Below are 24,599 nucleotides of genomic sequence, written 5' to 3'. Positions count from 1 at the left end.
GTTGTTGTGATGCCAAGTTTTGAAGATTATGATCAATGTGAACCAATTATTGTTAAATGACAAGCCTGGCTTCTTCTCACCCAAACTAAGATGCGGTAATAATAATCAACATTGTTATAACTAGGGCATTGCCCGTACGTGGGTGCCCGTTCCGTGGCCAAAAAAAAAAAAAAACGCTACCCGTACGCTCTACCCCGCCCGTACGCCCGTAAACAAAAAAAGCAACGCTCTTCGCTTCCGCCCTTCGCTCTGACTGAATTGGGAGAAATAATGCGCATAAGAAATCGAATTACGTACCGTAATGGCGGTCAGCTCGTAACGCGCTCAGCTCCGCTCGTCTCACATCGGCCACGCCTACGCAACAGAGCGTTCTGTGATTGGCTGCCGGAAGATAAGTCGTCACTGTCCGGAAGTTCGCAAATCGCAGTTAGGATGAATCGTTTTAATTTAATCGCAGTTTGAATTCGTTTTAAAACATAGTTTAACGGCAACATAGTTTTCCAACGTGAAATAAATGAATACGCTGTCAAATGTGCCGTCCGAGGCAGAGTCTGATCGCCACGTTCGGCACACGTGATAGCTCGCTGCTCTCTGATTGGTTGCAGCGTTTTTTGGACATAGCTCGGTAAGTAATTGTCCGATTAATATGAAACCTTGAAAAGGCACATCCTCGGGTCCCCAGCAATATACCTGGCAAGTTTCAAGTATATCGGACCCGTGGTTGTCGAGAAACAGCGGTCACAGACACACAGACACACAGACACACAGACACACAGACACACAGACACACAGACACACAGACACACAGACACACAGAGATTGCTGGAATTATAGATAGATAGTAGAAAACACTCGTGGAAGCTTTGAGTAAATTAGTGATGCTCATTACATCCACATATTTAAACTCCAGAATCTGCCTTAGACTTTTGCACAGCAGTGTATAATATATATAATTTAATTTTGTTCATTGATGTGATGTCGTCATTTTCTCATTATTATCTAAAAATTGCAAGGTGTGCAGGTGACATCACAAATCCTAAACATATTGTCGTGTGGACGGCTCTATTAAGACGGAGCACCCACAGATGACCAATTGAGCTTACTTTGAGGTGTCATTCAATGGCGGATTTCACTATGCAAGCACGCAAAAGAGGGGGGGGGGGGGTAGGGGGGGAGAGAGAGGAAGAAGAAGAAGAAGCGGGGGCTTTTACCTGGCGTGATCCGAGCAGTCTTCAAACCTGCAGGAAATAAATCAAACCGAAGACGGAATTTATGTACAAAAATAAACAGGTTTATTTTACGGAACCGGATAACAAGAATGCGCTGGTAAATACTACAACCCCCTAATGAGCGCTCCTACACACAGACTTAGAACACAGACAAATGGAGATGTAATAAAAGAACCGCGTCGTGTCGGTGTGTGCTGCGGCTTATCTGTGTCTGCAGTGTGTCAGGGATCGTCAGGCTCCGAGCGCAGTCGTCTGACGCGGCTCCAGTTAGCGGGAACAAGGCCCCGACGCACCCCCGTTCACTCGGCCTCGATAAGGCCTCTCGCGCCAAGCGAGCGAGCGGGCGTGCAACGCTCCTCCTCAGCCGTGCAATGACCTGCCGGATTCGGCACGGAACTGCGATGCACCCAATGTTCGGATCCGAAAGGAGAGAGGGTCGAGGGTGAAGGAAGGCGTGAGGGCAAGAGGTCGGAGCAGAGGAATTGTGAGGGCAAGAGCGAACGAGGTCCATGCACCACTGTCTATTGCAACGAGCAGGGACGAGAGAGAGCAAATGTCGGTCTTTCTTCCATTTTTAGCAACCCCTCTTGGTGTCATCTCTCTCTCTCTGCCAATCCCTGCCTGCCAACATCACAGGCTCAATTCCCCAACAATGGCCGCGTCACTTCTCTCTCATGCCATTCATCGGTGGCCAATCAGTTCGTTGCTTCTTGCTCGCCCCTCCTTCCACCAATCCCAGGGAAGCTTCTTGCCCGGCCCTGGCCAATCACGAGTCCTTCTGGGCGTGGCTATTGCCTGGCTTGCTCGATGTGTGTTGCTATGCCAGCTGGTGATGTGGCTGGCTGTGGTTCCATCGGCAATGCCCCCAACTGGCTTCCGGTGAGTTTTATTGTTATTGTGATGGAGGGGAATTTAAGTAGTGTGTGTGGTGTCACTAATGGGCCCAACTAATGTCTACGGTGCGTTGCCATATGGGACAAAGGAATGATCACAGAGGGAACGACGTACAAGGGAATTAACATAATCCCTGAACTAAATAACAGGCCCCGCCCCCTCGTGGCGGGGACAAATATCCAACTTATCCGACATCCAGACTACACAGGTCCCTGACTTACTGTACATCGAAGTGGTTCTTGCTACCCACGATCATCGGAGCACCTACCTATGCAGATCTACCTAAATCTATTTTTATCACAACCCCAAAATTCATAACAATATTTTAAGTGATATTTTTTACCTGGGCTCATGTGAGGTGCAAGTGTGAAACACGGATTTTAATAAACTATAATAATTTAATAATAAATAAACTAGAGAGCTAATATAACACGATATCCCACGCAGTGTTAAAGTATATAATTCAATTGAAATATAATTATTTTAAAGGCTGTAGAAAATATTTCTTGGAAGTTTAGTGCCGTTGATGCAGTGTCTTATACACCACCTTATTTAACGTTACTTTAGTTATTCGTGCCTGTTGTATGTGTCCTTTGTAACGTTCATTAAAACAGCGAGTTTCCTGTTTGCAATGATTTTCAATTTTTTTGAACTGCTAGACCGGCCGACAGACTAGCAAAACAATCCTGCTCTTCTCTGCACATGATGGATCAGGACGGATTCGCAGCCAAAGTACTGTTCAACTGCAGGTTCGTTTTCCTATTCATGTTCCGATTCGTGTTCAATATACAACATTCAATTAAAATAAAGTTGTTCCTCAATCATAAATAGACTTTTGTGGATGTACGGGTAGACAGACAGACAGACGTTAACTGATTGCTTAACCCCGCCATTTGCTTCACGTGCGCGGGGTAATTACATTGGTGAACAGTCAAGTGGGAGTCCATGTGGCAGCATCCACATGTTTCTGTGTGGTGACACCAGCATACATGTGGCTTGCATGAGTACTACATGTGGAGAACCACAAGGCTACGGAAAGAAGAAGAACCACCTGTAGAGGCCATTTTCCCCGCAGAGCAGCGGTTGGCCTTTTTCAGGCACCGTGGTCCCCTTTTTGAAGCAATGTTTTATGGCCGGATGCCCTTCCTGCCGCCAACCCTGTTGGTCGCCTCTTGCGACACACAGGGAATTACCAGTGAACTGATACTCAATTTGCCGACCTCGGAAGGATGACAGGCTGAGTCAACCGCCCTAGCGTTAATTCAGCGATCGACCGGGATTCAAACCCAGGATCCTAGGATACCAAGCCGGCACCCTAACCGCTAAGCCAACACCAGGCTGACAAGGCTACGGAAAGGTAGGGGGAATTTTCCCTGCTGGGCGACCATTTGAGTGTGCAACAGGCAGCAGCAAAGTCCCTCAAAGAGGGGTTACAAAAGGATGGGACAAGCGGAAATTGCTCTCTTGGCTTCGGCTCTACTCTTCGCTCCAGGCCTCACTCCGGTCGGACCTCCCTTACCACCTGGGCCCTGCCCCACTGTACTTTAACGCTCCTTTACTAGCAGTTCCTTCCCCCACTGTTCGTGGTGTGCCCTGGGGTTGAGGTCAGCTGTGCCAAGACCAAACCAAGTTGTGAGCAAGCTGCTTTTGCACCAGGTTCTGCTGTCTCTTCTCCTCGCTATATGCCCTGTGACCTTGTAAGAGAGGGTACGGCCTAATAATTTCGTCATTGGAACCATGGGCATGGGTTATTGTCATTCATTTTTCACTGTTGGACATTATCGCTGCTAGTGACCCTGTATCCTCCCTTCTCCCCTGCCCCATTTATGGTTATTAAATTGGCGATAAGCCTGTATGTGGATCAATTGGGAATTGGTGCGAAGGTGCCACTACCTAAAGGCAAAGAAGCACATTGCAGGTGAGAGACTTGATTGGGCATTATGATGACTGCTATTGGCATTGCACATGGTGCATGTTTCGGAGAATCGGTGGTGCGCATTTCTGTCTATTCTGTCGCTGATGACTCGCCAATAAGTGATAAAACCGGCCCAGCGGCTGATGGAGGTGTGTAGCCTTGGAGTGTTCACATATGTGCGATTTGTGAATGTTTGCGACTGTAGAGGAACGTACATAGGGTTTGAAAGTCGGTCGGGCCAGTTGAGGCGGTCAGTGAAACAGGGGTTCACAGATGACTCTCTTGGATTGGAATTGTGGACTGCACTTTGCGTCGAGTTGTACAAGCTCATCTGGTGCCGTGGCCATAGGGCTGACCCATACTGCCTGCGGTGAAGTGTGTTCACAACCTGTATCCATTGAAAGACCTTGCCTGCCCGCTTCTCAACCCTGCCCCCCTCGTTGTGAGTGAATGTGGTTGTGTGCTCGTAGCATCGTCCTAGCTCTGTTACTATTGTATCTATTGTTACGATTGTAAGGTGTATTTATTTATTATTTTTTTCTTCATCTGTTTCAGTCTATCTTTCATCCCGGGGTTACCGTTCAGGTTGTGTTGTTGGTCTTTTAATAAACCTGTATTATTTATTGAGACATGTCACCTGGTTACCACCTTCTCGTGCACGCGAACTGTTCCAGCCCGATTGGTAAATCCCTGGCGAATAAATAAATTAATTATATAAACTCGTTTCAAGAGACCGATGGGATACAAATCTCGTCCGGGAAAGAAACCTTTTCTGCTCAAACGTGGTTTCATTTAATTTGGCTATTCGCGAAGCATATTGCTTTGGCGTGATGGGTAAGCATTAGCGATCCCGTCAACTGGACAATATTGACAACTATCGGATATGCCTCTTCATGGTGGTTACAACCCCAATGCAAGTCGGGGACAAAATCTTCCCTATTCTTCCTCGCTGACCGGATTTGTCAGGACAGCATGGGCACGGTCAGAGTGCCGACCGGACCACATGGACTGGCCCTTTCTTTCTTTCTCTTTCTCTTTCTCTTTCTCTCTCATTCTCTCTCTTTCTCTCTCTTTCTCTCTCTTTCTCTCTCTTTCTCTCCCTCTCTAACGCTTCTGTGGCCCTGACTTCGTGGAGGTGGAGTTCCACCATCTTTGATGTGGAGGATCTCTGGGTCGCTCCTGGGGGATCATTCGCCTGTCTCTCTGCCGCGGGCATGTTTATGAGAACTGTCCGGGGCAATACAACAACAACAACAACAACAACAACAACATGACAATATTACTCATCCACCTTCTTGCAGTACGAGTGCATGAAAAATATTATTGCTGACACTTTAACAATTCAGATGTCTCAGCATACGGACAAAGCTGCAAGTCCATTTCTCTGCATGTGACTTGTAAAACATTGACGTTATTGGTACAAGCATAGACTTGTTGCTTTCTCACCTGTGGTCAAATCATTTATCTCCCATGTAACCACCTCTTGGTTAAACGCCCAATATCCAGGAGTATACACCTAACCGTAACGCTTACACCTGCCGCCTCTTCTTTCCTTCTGCCCCAAGGTTATTGAGATCTCCTTGTTCCCAGAGCTAGTAATCCGCCCAGTTACCATCAGCTACAAGAATCACACGGAGTGTCACTGTTTGACCACGCCCTTCCACAATGCCCGTCCACCTCGTTCTTTGTCTAAGACATGGCACAATAGTGCACAGTAAGTCAAAAGTGTACAAGAGATAGAGGCAGTTGCTTATGATTATATGAGAGATGATAAAAATTGGAAAAAAACAAGGTTTGTACATGTCACATGTGTCCAGCATGTGTCCAGCATGTGTCAAGCAACTCCAGCTTTACTTGCAAGCTTCAGCATATCTATTATTGAGTAGATCTTCAAAGCATATTTTTCTAATACTGTTTACATTAATACCTAAAGTAACATAAGGAAGCAAGGTTGGTTTTAAACTCAACAAAGAATAATTTGACATGCAGTTATGAAATGTGTGCAACAGGCAGATAGAGATGAGCAGGTCTGAGGATGATGTTGAGGAGTTAGCCAATGTCCTCATTTAAAGTGGTAGAGCCGAGATGAGTCGGAGAGACGAATGTGACGGAAACCCTCTGCAGTTGAGAAATCCTTGTGACAGCTTTTGGTCTATAAATATTGAGAGATTACATTACACTCCCTAGTTCAGTAAGTAGGCTTCTTCCAAGAACTTCGTTTTTAAATACAGATATTAAAGCTCATGAAAGAGTTAAATAATCACAATCAAGGCTGCGTATTCAATTTTGTATAATTCTTAAGTATAAATGCCTGATTCAAATGGAATATGGTGGTGAAAATGTTTATAATTTAGTTACATGACGTTATCTTGAGTCACATACCTCATGCGCTCTGCAGGTGTGGCCCAACAAGTGCCACATGTGCCAAGGGGACGAGCTGGAATATCGAAGCATGCCGCTGTGTGGCTCAACAAGGTGCAGGTAATAGCAACGGGTCGTTGGCTTACCTGGAAACTCACACATTCACAATCCTACACACTTTGCACCGTTTTGTCTTTGTATTAATATCTACTCAAACTCAGGTCTGTGTTCTTTATGAATGGACAAGAATTGCTTTCGTTTGGCAAACATGGAGGAATATTTATTTGTGTATATATATATGTATATATATATATATATATATATATATATATATATATATATATATATATATATATATATACAGTATATATATATATTTATTTATATATATATATATATATATATATATATATATATATATATATATATATATATATATATATATATATACATATATACATATATATACAGACTGGGCATTTAATATGGAATATTTTTTTGTGGGGGTGAACTTACTTTTCAAGATGACTTAGAACCAAAAGTTCATTGGAATTATGTTGAAATTATTCTAGATTTTGTTAATGTGACCTTTAAAAGAAACAAAAACCACATTTGACATTTCGAAGCAAATAAATTGATCCTTGAAAGTGATGTAAACTGATATCGAACTCAATTCACAGACAGTACTGTGTTAAACTTCTGTGTGTTTTCCAGAAGTATCTCTTTATTTTGCACATTAGCCAAAAAAAAATTCAACAAAAACAAAAGCTAAATTATGACTGGGATTACGGACAGTAAAATTACAGTTCAGTACTTCGTGTAACCCCCACGAGCATTCAGGAGAGCACGAACTCGTCGAGGCATGCTGTTCACGAGATTTGCCAAGGTTTGGACAGGAATCGCTTGCCATGCAGTGACAATAGTCTGCTGCAATTCACGCACAGAGGTAGGCTACTGGTCCAAGTTGTCGATTTGACGCGTTAATTCTGCCCACAATTTCTCTATCGGATTCATATCTGGGGACATGGCAGGCCACTCCATATGCTCTACACCACGGTCAGCAAGAAAGTGTTGGATCATGTGAGCACGATGAGGCCGTGCATTGTCATCTTGGAAGATAAAGTTTCCTCGAAAGGCTGCACGAGCAAATGGAAGCAATGTTTCTTCCAGAATGACCCTGTACCTGAACTGGTTCAGGTTTCCATTCAGAACAACCAGGTCAGTTTTGCCCCCTGCATGAAAAGCAGCCCAAACGGTCACCCCACCACCTCCAGCTTGGACTCTTGCCACTATACAATCTTTGTTGTGGGCTTCATGCACTTGTCTGCGCACTCGGATGAGGCCATCTTGACGATAGACCAGAAATCTAGACTCGTCACTGAAGGTCACGTGATTCCAGTGTCCTGGCTGCCATTGACGGTGCTCTCTGGCCCACTGCAATCGGCGCTGGCTGTGTTGTCTGGTCAGGCGTGGCTTTCTCAGGGGATGCCTGGCACGATAGCCTGCTTGAACCAGTCGTTGGTTGACGAGCCTTCTGGATACAGGCACATTTGTCAGTTGCTGCCACTCAGCCCTAAGCCGATTAGCTGACTTGGTACGGCCATTGCAGACTAACCGGTGCAGCTGACGATCATCTCTCCTTGTGGTTTTGCGTGGACGTCCTGGCCTCAGTATTGGAGTACGGACACCCCTCTGAGCATTTCGTTTCAGGATCTTTGAGACCTGACCTTGAGCGATGCCATACTGCCGAGCAATAGCATGCTGTTTCATGCCAGAATTTCGTAAAGCCACCACTCCATGACAAACAGCATTGTCAAGTTGACGGACCATCTCCAGAGGAAGCGGCAATAACTTTTGTGGACGTGCAGCAGTTGTTTTCCACTAATACAGAATGCAACAACCCTTATATACCCGATTGTGAAGCCAATCGTCAAATGTACCTGTCCTTACATTTTGTCACGCCACCTGTGATATAATCCTGTTATTGACTTCTTGCTGCGAAAGACAATCAGTGACATGGTTCTTTCAACAGACATCACCGAAGGGTAAAATAAACTCACCAGATTGATATACTGAGTTCAGAAAGTAAACCCAAGTCAAGAAAAAAAAAATTCCATATTAAATGCCAAGTCTGTATATGCAATTAGCCTGGTGTTGGCTTAGCGGTTCGGGCTTGGGATCCTAGGATCCTGAGTTCGAATCCCGGTCGATCGCTGAATTAACACCAGGGGGATTGACTCAGCCTGTCATCCTTCCGAGGTCGGCAAATTGAGTACCAGCTTGCTGGGATGAATGTGCCGGTGTGTGCCCTGGTTTAGAATAGGTACACCGTATCCCTACGTGTCATAAGAGGCGACTAAAGGGTTGGCGTCAGGAAGGGCATCTGGCCATAAAACGTTGCCTCAAAAAAGGACATGATGATTGTCATGGGGCCCGCAAGGCCAACCCCCCACTCTAGCAGGGAAAATGGCCTTAAAAAGGGAATTTTTTTTAATATGGGCAATTCCGCATGGGAGAGGAAAAAAAAGCAAATTTAAAAGTTTATCAAATCTCTATGAAATTTCATGTCTTGTGTGAACAAATGTCTACTTAACAAGGAACAGAAAACCTATTTTTCAATAACTTTATTGATTTGCTTGAAAATTTGATTTGAAATTTGGAGACTTTTTGGGCATAAGCATACACTATAAACATTCCAGTGTGCCCCATTACTCTTTATTGTGTAATGTATAGGTGATTATCATTTCCATCTTGCATTGTGTTTACACAGACACTGCACATTATTAGGTGCAGCCAGGACAATAGTGTTGGTGGTGCCACTGATGATACGCAGTTTGGTGATGATGGTGATGATGCAAGTAGCCAAGATAAAGATGACAATAGCTGTGAGAATGGAATTGGTACCAATGATGATGATAAACAGAACAATGGTGATGGTGGAAACAATGGTAGCCAGGGCAGCAATGATGGAGCTAATGATGATGATGACCAGCATGGTGGTGGAAGAGATTTTAACAACAAGGACAAGATGGATAGCGATGGATGTGAAGTTAAAGATAGAAATTTGGACTGCAAATGGGTGTTGGTTCAATATTCCAAAGAGTAAAATGCCAAAAAGTTCATTGGCCAAGTGTTGAAAACTGTGGATGATGATGTTACAGTTAACTTCTTGAAACGTACTGCATTTGAAAAGTATGTTTGGCCTGAAGTACACGACATTGATCCTCTTCCTAGGTCTCATATCATAGCTATTCTCAATGAGTCACAAATGGACAGAAGAGGCTCCATAACCTTGAAATAAATGTGTGTAACTTGCAACAAGATGTTCAGTGGCATTGTTATATGCCATCGTGTACTCACCCTGAACAATTGATTTCCAACTAATTTGTCACTCTCCGATTGTAATCCAGCTTTAACCTATTATTTCAAATGATACTTACCAAAGGCAGGCATGAGAATTATCTGGATTAGACCTGAGTTCAGAATTCAGGTGTTCTTTACCAAGAATGTCAGTGTTTTCTTGCAGCTCAGCTCCATTTTTGGCGATCTTGCCCAACTTACTCTATTCCTTGTTTTTCTCCATTTCAGTGTTTTTTTCCGCATGAGTTAATCCTCATGCCTGCATAGGTTTATGATATATGTTACATAAGATGAAAAATAGTGTTGATGTGTGTGTATGTGTAATGTTTCAGGATCAAAATGTCAGTTGCATTGATTTGGGCTAAATATGGAAGATAATGCATTGTAAAGCAGTGTATTTAATCGTCATAAGCGTAATTCCGTTACCATGTACATTAGATACAGTTTTATATACAGTAAAGGATGTTCTAACCAACAAACTGTGTCAGGACTACATAATTTGAAGCCAATGACCATATAAACAAAGATTGAGTTGTATTTGGTCACCGCCCACTTTTGATTACATATAAATTTCATGTTGTTTTTACGAATGCATCATGTTGAGTAGGTAAATCACTCTATTTTAAATTTGACAAGCAGTTGACTGGTATTATAGTTGATATTAAAGGTGGTAACGTATGAAGTACTAACACAGCAATTTCAAGTTATCTGATCTTCAAGAATTGGCATTCTTCAGGTAAAATTTCAGAAGACGTAATTCCGTTACCGCTGCCTTTATTGGAAAAAGGTCAAGTATGAAGTATCAGTAAAAATATAACCCTAAAAATGCCTGCCAGGGCATAGTTGACACCATAGGTAATAAAGATCAGGACCAAACTTTGGCCAATGTGTTATAGATTCAATAGAAATTCTTTTGAAAGTTGAGGGAAAAATTATACCCAATTTTCTGATGTAATTCCGTTACCAACATTATTTTGATCTTGGAGCCTTCACATGCAAGACGTATCCAATTTTCCTTTTGATATGATAACAGGGGTATCACCTGACCTCATAAAAGTTTTGTTAATCAGTTAAACCTTAAGACTAATCCATTGCATGTCAAATTATGTCGAAAATTTCTCTGAGTTGTAATTCCGTTACCGTGGAATTGCCCATAATTGTTTTAAAATAAGTACACAAATCTTTAGTAGTGGAAGTGTTTAAAGATAAATGAATTAAAGGTATGCGCACCAACAATGGGGCCTGTCCTTGAATGTGTCTAATTTCTGGATTGGTATTTATCAATGATACACCCATTGTGAATGAGACAGGTATGATCATTGTGAAAAGGGGACATGTCCATACGAGCAAGATTGGCAGGTCTGTTGGAGATGGATCTGTAGTTGGGTGGCTCACCCCTCGGCCCTTATAAAGGATGCGTGACAATTTGCTTCTTTTTGTTGCCCTTAGCAAAATCACCTGGTGAAGAGGCTACACAAAAGAGCGATCACTTTGTGGTGTATGTGAGGGGAACCTGAGATTTAAGGGCAAGAAAGATTTCTGGAGGAATGATGGCTGATGACAGAGTTTTCTTTCGGTTGAAACTGTTGTTCGTTTCCTTCCTGTTTCCCGTTTCCTGTTTGATGAAGAGAACACAAACTCGCCTCTTGTCTTGGAGAGTAATTGTTGGTAACCCCTCAGAGTAATCTTTCAGGTTAGGAAGGTAAGTTGAAGTAACTTCAGGGAAAAAGGAATACGTCAGGACAAGGAGGAGGAACAAGAGCAATTTCTGGGCAAAGGGTTGTACGGTAGGGTTGTACGACAAGGAGCGGAATAAAGGAAAAGGGCTCTCAGTTATAACCTGGGTTCAGAGTGGGAGGATGGCCACCTTGATGCCATCACTGTGGGGAGAGAGAAGATGGGATTGGCCTTTTTGTGGGGGCTGTGATTCATGTGGTGAGTGATTTTTTTTTTTTTTTTTTTTTTTTTTTTTGTTGTATACAAGATCGAGGCTCAAGAGCTAACATTAATCACACAAAAAGACAAACCGACACACAAAACACAAAAAACAAGGGGAGCGGTAGACAAGATGGGGAGAGAGGGGGAAGGACACAAAAGAGAGGGGGAAGGACACAAACACAACATTTGAGAGCAGGGACATCGGGAGGACTTGGGGGGAGGTGGGAGAGGATTAAAACATATGAACACTGCAAGGACTCTGGGGTGAATTACCGGGGGTAGAAAAGATCAAGGTTTTCGATGGGGGAAGATAAGAGATGGTGATGAACAGCTGTTTTAAAGACCTGGAGGGAGGAGTGGGATTGAAGGGAGTGGGGGAGTTTGTTCCAGAGGCGGGAGAAAAGGGGAATGAAAGAGTGAAGGTGAGCAGAGAGCCTAGACTTTGGCAGTTTACCCAGAAGAGGGTTGCAGGCAGATCTTGTGCGACCTGAAGGAATATAGGGGGGACAGAGCACAGAGAGAGCTGGGGGAGCAAGGCCGGAGAGGAGTCGGTAGAAGACAGAAAGACCACCAACCTGCCTGCGGTGAGTGAGTGAAAGGCCCTCGGCGTTGACTACATCGCAGGAGATTCCAATGATTCTGAAAGCTTTGGCCTCAACAGCGTGAAGCCGAGCAAGGTGTGAGGCAGGAGCACCAGCCCAGAGGGGGGAACAGTATTCCATTGAGCTGCGGATGAAAGCCTTGTATGTGGTGAGGAGCTCAGGTGTGCCAAGGAAGGACTTCGCACGACGGAGGATGCCCAGTCGGCGACTGGCTTTGGAGGCCAGCTTGGAAATGTGGTTTTCCCAAGAAAGATCATGGCAGATAGTGAGACCCAAAAGCTTGAGCGACAGAACTTCTTGGAGAGGATTGTTGAGAAAGTAGATGGGAAGGTTGTCCAGTCGGTCCTTTCGGAGAGACATTGTAAGAGTGTGAGATTTGTCAGGATTGAAAGACATGTTCCACTTGTTTGACCAGTCTGTGATTTTGTCCAGGTCTGCAGAGAGTGAGGAGGCTGCAGACTGCCGATCTGAGGGATGAGGAATGGAGCGACAGAGAGTAGAGTCGTCAGCAAAGAGATAGAGAGGATTTTCAAGAGAGTCAGAGAGATCATTGATGAAGACCAGAAAAAGCACAGGGCCCAGAACACTACCTTGGGGAACTCCAGCCTGAACAGGAAGAGGAGATGAGAGAAACCCATTCAGGGCCACACGTTGACTACGACCAGAGAGGAAGTCCGCCAGCCATGCGTGGAGATTTCCATGGATACCAAAGGAGGAGAGTTTGGAGAGCAGAGCAGGGTGCCAGACCGTATCGAAGGCACGTGAAATGTCAAGGGAGACAGCTCTAATTTCCTGTTTGGCGTTGAGGACCTCCATCCATTGTTGAGAAAGCAGAAGCAGCATGTCCAGAGTAGAGTGACCAGGTCTGAAACCAAATTGATGATCAGAGATCAAGCCATTGGAGAAGAGGAAAGATTTAATATCTGAAGCAATGATGGATTCCATGACTTTGCTGATAATTGGGAGAAGGCTGATTGGTCTGTAGTTGCTGGGATCTGTTTTTGCACCTTTTTTGTGCAAAGCGGTGATGTTGGCTGATGTCCAAGCAGATGGCAGATGACCTTGAGCAAAAGAGAGGGTGAAGAGAACAGAAAGAGGGAGTGAAAGTGCAGAAGAACATGATTTTAGGACCCCTGGGCTGATGCCGTCAGGACCAGTTGCAGAATCAGAGTCGAGGGTTGCCAGAAACTTTTCCACCTTGTCAGGAGGAAAGGACACAGAGTCCAGGAGCAGCTGGGTACGACTGGGTACGGTGGGTACAGAGAGGGATGGGTTTGGGACACAAGATTTAGAGGCAAACACAGAGTTGAGGCATTCAGCTTTTTCACGTGCGGAGTCAGCCGTTAAGCCGTTTGAGGTGAGGGAGGGGATGGAGGGGGAACAAACACCAGAAACAGATTTGACCAGACGCCACCAGGATTTGGAAGAGGGAGACAGATAAGAGAGTTCGGTCTTGAGAATGGTGAGATATTGTTTCCTGGCTCTCCTGAGGGTGGACACACACTTGTTTCGGGCTTTGTGAAAGGAAATGAGATTTCCTTCCGTTGGATTTGCTTTCCAGGAGACGAAAGCAAGTTGTTTCAGGGCAACAGCCTCACCACAAGATTCCGTGTACCATGGACGGGAGGAAGGGTATGACAACTGAAGACAAGATGGTATAAATCTGTGCATGAGAGAGAGCAATTTACTTTGAAAGAATTCCCAGGATGAGTTGATGTCAGAGGCGGTAGAGATGGGAGACCAGTCCAGATGATTGATGGCTGCTTGAAGACCGTGCCAGTTGGCCTGAGTGAAATGCCAGACTCGTCGACGCTGAGGAGGCTCTCTGAGAATGGTCAGAGAGATGTCCACTTTGACAAGCACATGATCAGATGAGCCGATTGGAGCAGAAGAAGAGCAGCAGACATTTTCAGGGAAGTTTGTCATAACCTTTCATAACCTGTCATAACCATTATGTCATAACCATAATGATTTGGGGGCACATGTGTCCAGACAAGGAAGCGTTAACGGTTGTGAGCTGGCATTTCCAGATTAACCTTGTAGATTTCCTAATTCTGTCAGATGAAAAGAAACATTTCAACCTGGACAAAAAGTTGGGTTAATAAAAGCAAGAAGGGAAGTAGGAATATAAGATTTGCGTGACAATACATGTAGTGCAGACATGTGAGCATGCCAGATGTGAAACAGAAACTGTGAAGAGGGAGAAGAGGTCGTGGCGGGGAGGTTAAGTTAAAAATCATAAGCAAATACTTCCAAGTGGTATTAACGAAAAGAAGAAATGAAAGAAGTGATAATAAGCACAATGAGATTACAGATTGTAACGTTTCAAAGAAATTTTTTTCCGAACAGACAGAAGAAGAGCGCAAGAGGACACTCGGGATAAAGAGCGGAATAAAGGAAATGACCTGAGGACCTGAGGCCTCGACAATCACAAATTTGACCCGACAGTCGAGTAGAAAATTGCCAAAAAAAAAGCTGAAACACAAAGGTAAGACAGAACAGATCCAATGCGAAATCTTAGCTGCTGTTGAACCTTTCATGGTACAGGCAAAACCACATCCGTACCAAAATGGTGCACCATTGTGGTGCACCTTGAGGAGTTTGTTCAGTTCAAGCCATCGTCTCAGAGAACTCCAACGTGCTGCCGGGTTCCGAATACAAACCAAGTCAGCCGAATAGTAAGGAATGTCCTTTCTTAGTAGCTGAAAAGATTTTGAGTTCCCTTACAAGGAAAAGGAACTTTAACGTGGGGGAGGCCAGTAGGTCGGTCCATCAAGGCTTCACTACTGTTGCTCCGTTGTCCATAGTTGTCCATGCTCTATCCATTTTAAATGCTGAGCCCCAACTTAGGAAACAGCACTACCATTTTGAAAGTCTTTGGTATGACTCAGTCACTGGTCAAACCGCCGACTGACTAGACTTGGAGCAGATGATCCAACCATGACACCACCGTAGCACTGCGAAGATTCAGCCTTTTGTAGAAAGAGAGGAGGTGTAGCATTGAGTGTCTCTTCTGGAATTGTGACAATCAGACTTGACAGGAAAGGTGGATGAGGTGAAAAAATGTAACGAGAAGTGGGTTGATAGTCATTTACGCTCAGGAATAGACAGAAAAAGGAATGAATATATATGAAGGATTAAATAGGTACTCGAAAACGAATTGAATATGTACTCACTGAACTACCGCAATTCTCTAAAACTTGCAATTGGAACATATACATCATCAAATTAGAGTTTCATGTCGTTGGTGTTGCCTTTACCATTTTCTGTGTTTGGTCCTTGTAGAAACATTCCGGTACACCACGCGGTACAGAGCCTTCAGAAAGTATTCACACCCCTTGACTTTTTCCACATTTTGTAGTTACAGCCTGAATTTAAAATGGATTAAATTGAGATATTTTCTCACCGATCTACGCATAATACACCGTAATGTCAGAGGAATTTTAAAAAAAAGATTTTTTTACAAATTAAATAAAAATGCAATTCAGACATATCTAATTCACACAAGTATTCAACCCCCTGAGTCAATACTTCGCGCCTTTAGCAGCGATTACAGCTTCGAGTCTTCTTGGGTATGTCTGCATCAACTTTGCACATCTGGATTTGGGGAGTTTCTCCCATTCTTCCTTGCAGATTTGCTCAAGCTCTGTCAAGTTGGATGGGTAGCGTCGGTGAACAGCAATCTTCAAGTCTTTCCACAGATTCTCAATGGGATTCAAGTCTGGCCTTTGGCTGGGCCACTCGATGACTTTCATATTCTTGTTCTGAAGCCATCCCAGTGTTGCTTTGGCTGTATGCTGAGGGTCATTGTCCTGATGGAACGTAAACTTTTGCCGCAGTCTTAGGCCTTTTGCACTCTGAAGCAGGTTCTCCTCAAGGATTTGCCTGTATTTAGCTCCATTAATTGTTCCCTCTAGCCTCTATCCTTACAGGTCTCCCAGTCCCTGCCGCTGAAAAGCATCCCATAGCATGATGCTGCCACCACCATGCTTAACGGTAGGGATGGCTGGCGTTAGATGGGTGATGAGCTGTACTTGGTTTCCACTAGACGTAGCTCTTTGCTTTCAGGCGAAAGAGTTCAATTTTCATCTCATCAGACCACAGGATCTTTTGCCTCATGCTCTGAGTCTTTCACGTGCTTTTTACAAGGTCCAGACATGCTGTCATGTACCTTTTTCTCAAGAGTGGCATCCATCTGGCCACTTTCCCATAAAGCCTAGATTTGTGAGGTGCTGCAGAGACTGTTGTCCTTCCAGCAGGTTCTCGCATCTCAGCGAAGGAACCCTGTAGTTCTTTCAGAATATTGATTGATTGAGTGCTCTGCTTGGACGCAGGACTTCGACTAGGTGGTTTGCAATTGCCTTTCCAGCAATTAGTCAAGGCAGGAATTTGCCATTTGTTCAGGACTAGCATGACTCGGCGTGCTCCACGCGCCTCACCACACGTCGTTTCAGAGGGGTAGGCATCTTTGACGATTTCGGTGTCTTTTGGGTCTTCAGGGCCATTTGGGTCTTCAGGGTCTTTTGGATCCTCTGGGCCTTTAAGGGTATTTTGGGTCTTTGGGGTGTTTTGGGTCTTTGGTGTCTTCAGAGGCTTTTGGGTCTTAAGGGTCTTCGGTGTCTTTTGGGTCTTCGGGGTATTTTTGGTCTTTGGGGTCTTTTTGGTCTTCAGGGTCTTAGGGGTGTTTTGGGTCTTCGGGGTGTTTTGGGTCTTCAGGGGTACTCCGGGTGTTTTGGGTCTTCAGGGGTCGTTGGGTGTTTTGGGTCTTCAGGGTCTTTGGTGTCTTCAGAGGCTTTTGGGTCTTAAGGGTCTTTGGCATCTTTTGGGTCTTCGGGGTGTTTTGGGTCTTCGTGGTGTTTTGGGTCTTCGTGGTGTTTTGGGTCTTCGTGGTGTTTTGGGTCTTCGTGGTGTTTTGGGTCTTCGGGGTGTTTTGGGTCTTCGGGGTGTTTTGGGTCTTCGGGGTCTTCGGGGTGGTTTGGGTCTTCGGGGTGTTTTGGGTCTTCAGGGTGTTTTGGGTCTTCGGGTTGTTTTGGGTCTTTGGGGTCTTCCGGGTGTTTTGGGTCCTCGGGGTCTTTTGGGTTTTTGGGTATTCGGGGTCTTTTTGAGCCTCAGGGCCTTGATGGTTATTTTGGGTCTTTGGGGTGTTTTGGGTCTTTGGGGTCTTCAGGGGTGGTCTGAAGGGTCTTTGGGGAATTAAAGGGTCGTGAAAGGTCTGAGGGGTCTCAGCAGTCTTAACGCAATTAAGAGGGTTAAATAAGAGGGTGGTAATTTATTTTGAAGAAGAAGAAGACGTTTTCGTCGCGGATAAACATACTGTTATGGTCCGCGGATTAGATGTTATTTACCGAGCGGAGGTACCGCGGCCGAACAGTTTTTCCCCGATTCACCCGATTCACCCAGACGTTGGCCGTATCGCGCCACCGCTATTCAATATGGAAAAGACTAAGACGACGAATGCAAAGAGGAAGAAGAAGACGTACAGAAGAGTAACGGGGTTTATTATTTACACACACATAAGCAAAAAGAGCAGTCACGATTATTTACAGGGGACATGAAAAAGCAGGTAACACAGTGCAAATTACTAGCTTATACAGACTTAGTTTACTACCCAGGACAGCACGAACAGAACAAACTCACGTACACGAATGGGGAACTTGCTGGCAGGAATGGCTGGAAAGGAGAGGAAGGTCCGGAGCTGGCAGCACGATCGGCGCGTTCGGCAGCCGCCGTCCCTTCGCGGCCCTGCTCAAAACCGCCGTCCTGGCCCCAAATGGCTGTCGAGTCTTGTTGCTGCTGTAGACGCTGCTGCTGGCGAGCAAGGTGATGAATAGCAGGCTTTTGCGCTTCCCTGGATGACCTCTGCTTTTGGACCTCACAACTCAGCTCTTGTCATAGCTCATCTCAGATCTCAGCTCATCTCTCGTAAAAGCTCCTCTTTGCAACAACTCCACGCAGCTCAGCTCAGCCTTGGACCTTTTTGCAACTCTCTCGTATTCCCTTCCTCTCACTTCTCCTTGGGGAACGTCCTGCTGCAGGTTATATAGGCCCCGCCCCTCAACCTTTGCGAACCTCCTTGATGTTTCTCTCCACAACCTCTCCAAGTCCAACCCCTTGTTCGTGGTTGGTTGAGTGGGGCTGACTCACTCCTCCCCTCTCTGACGAGGTGGGGACCCGCCTTTCTTCCCCAACCCTGCCTCGTGGTCAATGGCGGCTTTGGAGGGGATGTAATTGGCAATCGAGGCTTGGCAATTACGAAAGGGGAAATGGAGGTTTTTGGGAATGGGAATGAAGGGAATCTATCTCTTTCACTCGGTACAATGGAGTGTCAGTTTAATGGAAGACAAGGCCTTACCCTAAAACACATAATAAAGATATAAGCTACTGAACAAGGGTATTATAGTGTCCTTCAATGTGGTGTTTCATGGAATTAACTACCGGGACGCCCTTTTAACCTTTACACAACTCTGGAGGCAGGAGGGGCCATATTCAACAATGTTACACAGCAATTTCCAATACAATACGCACAATAAAAAAATACACTCCTCATATCCGCAACAATACATACGTAGCGACATAACCATATACGTTTGCTCGATTATAATAAGAAGATGCCAGTGATATCTCGACTACTCTTGGCGAAGGACACCACTGGATCTTTAACATCCACCAACTAATGATAGCAGACGGGACACCCAGCTAACGTCCATCTGAGGGACAGCACGCACTGATGAATCACCCTGTCTGTGAGGCATGGCATGAGAGTATCATGTCTATCTTTACTTAACTAGTGCAATCCGGCGTGCACAGTGGCGTGTCTGCTATGCCAGCCCAGTGTGCATGCGATTATCACTGTGGCTTCTGCACTTCATCAAACTTTCCCTGAATCCAAGATGACGATTAGATGTTTTTTTAGTGGAGAAGGTGGAGGGGAGGAGAAGGTGGAGTAGAGGGGAGGAGAAGGTGGAGGGGAGGAGAAGGTGGAGGGGAGGAGAAGGTGGAGTGGAGGGGAGGGGAGGAGAAGGTGGAGGGGAGGAGAAGGTGGAGGGGAGGAGAAGGTGGAGGGGAGGAGAAGGTGGAGTGGAGGGGCATGGAGCAGTATTTGCTCAAGAAAGATGTTTTACTGATCCTTTTATTTAGAAGATATATCCACAATATTGCCATGAACTTTACACCTCCCCTTCACCCTGACTCTGTGTAAGGGAAAGAGTTCGTTCTCAATGTCTGGGAGACCCATCAAACATAAATGTACATTTTTTTTTTTATTATTCGTTAATCTTTTGTAATCAGTCGATTCTCATGGACGAGTAATTGCTCAAAAAAATGATTCAATGATTCTTTTATTTGGAAGATATCTCCACAGCTTTGTCAAAAACTTTACACCTTTCCAGGTATTGGGTCTGTGAAACCCATAACACGAATAGTAAGACCCATAAACTTGCAAAGCTCGTGAAAATCGTAAAATCACGAGAATAAAGATAATAAATTAACCTTTGCCAAAGAAATCAAATCAGTAATCCAATTTCAAAGATGCTAAAACCACCAAGAGGTCGATGCGAACAGGGAAATCTCTCATGAGTAAAAGGCAAAAACACATTTAATACATGAAATACCATTAAGAATGATTCAGTTTCATTCCCTCCCTCCCTCCCTCCACTCCACAAGTTCAGAATTCATTCCCAGGACCTATTGTTGTGATGAGGTAAATCCTCGAGGACTGGACAGGTGTTGTGTTATGAATGAAGGTTTTCCCTGGACCACTGAATTATTTGTTAGTAAATGATACGGTATTTTGTTTTACAAGTTGCCCATAAATTTGTACACCATGAAAGGAGTCGAAAGTGTCGAAAGGGTCTTAAAGGTAAAAGGGATCTTATTGGTGATGGGGGTCTTAAGGGTCTTGGGATATTAGGGGTCTTAAGATCTTAGGGATAATGGGGTAGGGTCTGTTAAGGGCCTTGGGGGGGTCTTATGGCACTTCAAGGTGCGAGTATTTGCTCAAAATGGATGATAAGGGTCTTGGGTGTTTGAGGGCATTTCAAGGGTCTTCAGGGTCGATAGGGTCTCAAAGTATAGAGGGGTCCAAAGGATGTAAATGTCTCACAGAATCTAAAGGGTCTCAAAGAGTCTTTAAATGTCCAAGGGCTCTCAGCAGTTTAAAGTGTCGAAAGGAGAAAAGGTGCGTTCTAATAGTACGTAATTAATAGACGCATGTGTCGTCAGGTTATTTTTGTTTCCCCACCGATGTAGACCGACTCTCCTTATAAAAACGTTTCTTGTCAATTTGGAGAGTTATTAAAAATTGTTCATTTCAAAAGTGAAAACACCACCAAAGATAACAGCTGCTCAATCAGCAAACCCTAGGTCTGACGTTTCAATATACAGCTGCTCAATCAACCTGAGTTGTCCAGCCTGGATGATGACCAACTTTGGACCCGAGTTTGCCTATTGAGCAGCTGTACCAGGTGGTGGTGCCTTCAACTTGGGGTTTCGCAACTACAACTGGTTATTGTCATTAATTTGTATGTAACAGGAGAAGTTTGTGGACCTGGCATGAAGTGGAATGAGGAGTTGTGCAACTGTGTGTGTTGGAGGGTGTGCCCCCGAGGCCAACGGCTGCAAGCACAGAGCTGCGGATGTGAGTGTGCGCTCAGCACCAGAGACTGCTTCCTACGAGCACGAAGGTTTGATCTACGAAAGTGCAGGTACCGGATGATAATACACCATTCTCTCAACCTCATTTCCAGATCATGGCCTTTTCTTATTTCTGCTTAAAGTTCTATCTTCGCTTCTTCCTTTGTCCACCATGGTATTTACATTCTCATTGATGCCTTTATGGTCTCCTTCAGCCTGAACACTTTGCAACTCTTCTCTATTCTCTTGATAACAATGGCTAATTTGACATGACCGCAATACCTCTTCATGATGTGGTTCATCTTAAAATACAGGATTGCAATTTTCCATTAAGGGTTGAAGGTTCTCTTAAATATACAGATATTCAGTGTGTCTCTAACCTGTTGGATTATATAAACTAGTGAGGTACCCGTGCTAAGCACGGGTGGGAGGCCAGAAGCAAACAGACAATGCAGATATGGCGAATGCTAAAGCATGAAACCAATAGATTCCACATTCCTGTAGCACCTTCAATCGCACGTCAGACATGGACAGCAAGTTCGTGAAGGACTTCCATGAAAAACGTACCCGTTCGCAAACAAACGGGTATGTTTCTTCCATACCCAGTCAATGGCGAATCTGCATATGGCGATCCGCGAATTCACGTTTAGAAAGTCGAAACCGTCACGGCAATTTGTCATTCACTTGAACTCGATATCTCTTTTTTCATTCCAAACAGCATAACTTCAATCACAAATTAAATAGCATCAATATAAAAAATAAACTTTTAACAACATTCGTGACATAAACAAATATTTAAATCCTGATGTGAAGTTCCGTACGGTTGGGTGAATACAATTACAAATTCAAAATCGTACTTGTATTCACTCAATTCCAATCATCCATTGATACTTTAACAAAACGATTAACGTTTAACGATTTAACATTAGATTGAATGACGGTTGTATTGGGATATTATCAAACCTGCGCATTGCCGTCATCTGTCCACGTCCGCATTCGCGGCAGGTTCATAAGTCATCAAAATCTAAACAGTTTTGTAGAATTTCAATAAAAGCCACATCACTGTTCATATCAGTAAATATTATTCCATAGTGTTTGGAAAAACTGGAAAACTTGGAAAAACAATATAGCCTATTTTACTCCCAGGGGTCCCAGGAATACCCACCCAAAATATCGTTGCGATCGGTTGAGCCGTTTTTGCGGTACCTTCGAACGGACAGACAGACATTTGGTGAATTATAGTAAGATGAAGACTTCCTGCTTCATCTTGCTCCCTTGTACTGTCCATTCTTGCACTTACCTTATCTGTCTAGGAAGGGTTTGATTCCTGACCCGACTATAAACAGTCTGGTTGGTGCTTTAAAGACAGGCGATTTATCTGTAGTGCCCTGAACAAATGAAAAGTTCCTGCCAAAATCACCTTCAGTCAAACAGCAGACCTGGACAGCCAGTTCGCTAGTCTGGGGCCAAATCCATTCTCCAACTGACCCTACAAGAAGGTGGGAATAATTGGAGCCATTAAAGTAGTAGTAGCAGTAGTAAGTAGCAGATTCCTTAAAACTTCATCTTGCATCAGGTGATCTTGTGCCTCGAGCCAAAATAAAATGGCATCCGTAACTCTCCCTTCTCTCCGTTACCACATCCCCACTCCATCCTGCTTTGACCGTTAATCCACCCCCAACAGATGCGTGACAGCACCATGTCCAGGTGCACCCGAGACCTGCCCTGTAGGGCTGGGATTCAGCGAGGAGTTGTGCCGCTGCGTACCACAAGACTGGATTCAGGGTTTGCAGAGGAATGGAGGGTGAAGAAGAGGAACGTCCATGAGCATAAGAATGACAACATGAAGGAATTGTAGAAGGGGAAAATAAATACACAATAGAAAGCAAGAGAGGCAAGTCAAAAATTTATTATTTATTAGCAAACCCATTAAATGATAAACATCTAGCAGTTGCATTTTGGATTGCACACAAAATATTATTTTGCATTTATCAGCAATTGCAGTAAGAGTGAGATTTAGATATTAAATAAGGATTTTTTTTTTATAGTTCCATGCACTGTTTAAACACTTTCAACATGTGAATCATAAATACAATAAAACCATCCCATTCTGACTTGGCAGCCTCTTCATTTATTTGTACATAAGTGATTATAATCTACTGCACTGACAGGCAAAAATAGACAATTGGACATAAAGAAAAAGTTGATCAAAAATACATCACATTTTATTGTTTCAATCTCTCTGGACAAGATGGCTGCTGTAATTTCAGCGTACACGTAAAAGAGGTACACGACCAATCATTAAGTTTTGAGAACGCAAGTTCACTCCAACAATCAAGTCTATGATTCATCCCCCTGAAAACCCTCAAAGACCTTGGTCAGCTTCTGGATCTTAATGCAGAAAGCCAGGGATTGTTGATAAAAATTTAGGGTACGTAGCACCTGCCCAGGTAGATATGAATCCATGAAGGTAGTTTTGTGAACTTTGTGTCCATCAAATGCGATTACATCGCGAGAATAGTATGCAAGACTGCATTGAAACCCATGGACAACTGAACAATTTAGGTGACAATTCACAAGTGAAACGATGAACCTCCATCTGGAGTAAAACCCAGTGCTACCGTAGCAGTCCCACACTTGTTTCCATCCACAAACTCTTCTCCATTTGAGGCAGCCACGCCTGCTGCTACCACGACCGTTAACAATCCTTGTCCTCCATCTTCTGTCGTAATCAAAATCTCCCTGCTGTCTGCATCTTCCGTTTGTCGAAACATCAAGCTCGTTTCTCCACTCTCCTCTGCACTCAGAACTATTGCCCTTTCCATGTCTCTGGTATCGGAGTTGAGGTCTCCAGGCTGTACTTCAGGTTCGATCTGTGCCACAGCGATTCGGAAAAGTCCGTCCCGAATAACTACTTGACCAGGCTGGCAGTTGGCAACGACCGAAGAGATCTGAATGTTTACAACTTCTTTGCTGGTTATAAAGTCGAGAAGACGTCCAAACAGGAAGTAATGGCACGGGCTATAAAAATCCACAGCCGTGTGACGTGCTGCAAGATTTTCACTCACTGCCGTCGTGTAGGTGCTGAGCTCGGAACACGATTGCAGTGAGCGGAGGGGGTTTTGAGATGAGGGGCTGAGCAAATAGCGGGTCGTGGAGTGCGTGATCGGATGCTTATCCGGTTCTTGAACTTCGCCGGGCTCCTCCATCTCATCCTCTCCATAAATGTTCTCGGCTAGTTCAGGTATAGACATTGGCAATACCTGGTGAGAGAGAAAATAAGAACGGTTAACCTGTTTGGTGTTGCTTTGTGAACACATGGGTATTGGGTAGTGAAGCTGAGATCCCAGGTTGATATCCCATATCCTGTGTTAATTTGTCCATAGTCTCCAAACGTCCTTGGTAATTTATGTCAAGGTATAAAAATGTCTCCTTAATGTTCAGGCCAAACATGAAGGACATGCACAGAATACACAAAACATAGCAGAAAAAACCCTTTCAGTCTTTGATGCTCTGATTGTCCCATTTTCCTTCACTACATCTAACACAGAAGTGGGAGTGAATGAAGAATGTGGAATTATAAAGGAAGGTAAGAATAAAACAGATTTAAAATAATACGGCAGGAAACATTCAAATTCTTATATCACACTTTTCATTTGGATATGAAAT

General features: G+C 44.3%; 2 protein-coding genes across 10 annotated transcripts in view; one reads left to right on the top strand and one right to left on the bottom strand.

Annotated features, from left to right (window-relative positions):
- The window catches only part of LOC137439597 (vascular endothelial growth factor C-like), a 74,820-nt gene extending 51,776 nt beyond the window's left edge, over positions 1–23,044 (top strand). Inside the window, exons 4-7 of one of the 3 annotated variants that reach the window (XM_068135507.2) lie at positions 5,604–5,752; positions 6,437–6,513; positions 20,830–21,001; positions 22,615–23,044. In XM_068135507.2, coding sequence (XP_067991608.1) covers positions 5,604–5,752; positions 6,437–6,513; positions 20,830–21,001; positions 22,615–22,738 — 522 coding nt within the window. In that variant the 3' untranslated portion in view covers positions 22,739–23,044. Of the gene's footprint in view, positions 1–5,603; positions 5,753–6,436; positions 6,520–20,829; positions 21,002–22,614 lie in introns of all 3 variants that reach the window. The other 2 variants (XM_068135508.2, XM_068135506.2) reach the window with 2 other exon arrangements.
- Positions 22,830–24,599, bottom strand: part of HMGXB3 (HMG-box containing 3) — a 121,324-nt gene continuing 119,554 nt past the window's right edge. For all 7 annotated transcript variants that reach the window (XR_010986955.2, XM_078768107.1, XM_068135503.2 and 4 more), the window contains one exon: positions 22,830–24,193. Coding sequence is in view for 6 of the 7 variants with exons in the window: in XM_078768107.1 (XP_078624233.1) it covers positions 23,504–24,193 (690 nt within the window). In the remaining variant the exon portion in view is untranslated. The remainder of the gene's footprint in view (positions 24,194–24,599) is intronic.

This window comes from Myxine glutinosa, chromosome 14 (genome assembly GCF_964187855.1).
Source record: "Myxine glutinosa chromosome 14, kmMyxGlut1.1, whole genome shotgun sequence".
NCBI classification, from domain to species: Eukaryota; Metazoa; Chordata; class Myxini; order Myxiniformes; family Myxinidae; genus Myxine; species Myxine glutinosa.
The sequence above is the reverse complement of the archived record's forward strand: the minus strand, read 5'-3'. Positions and strand labels throughout refer to the sequence as shown.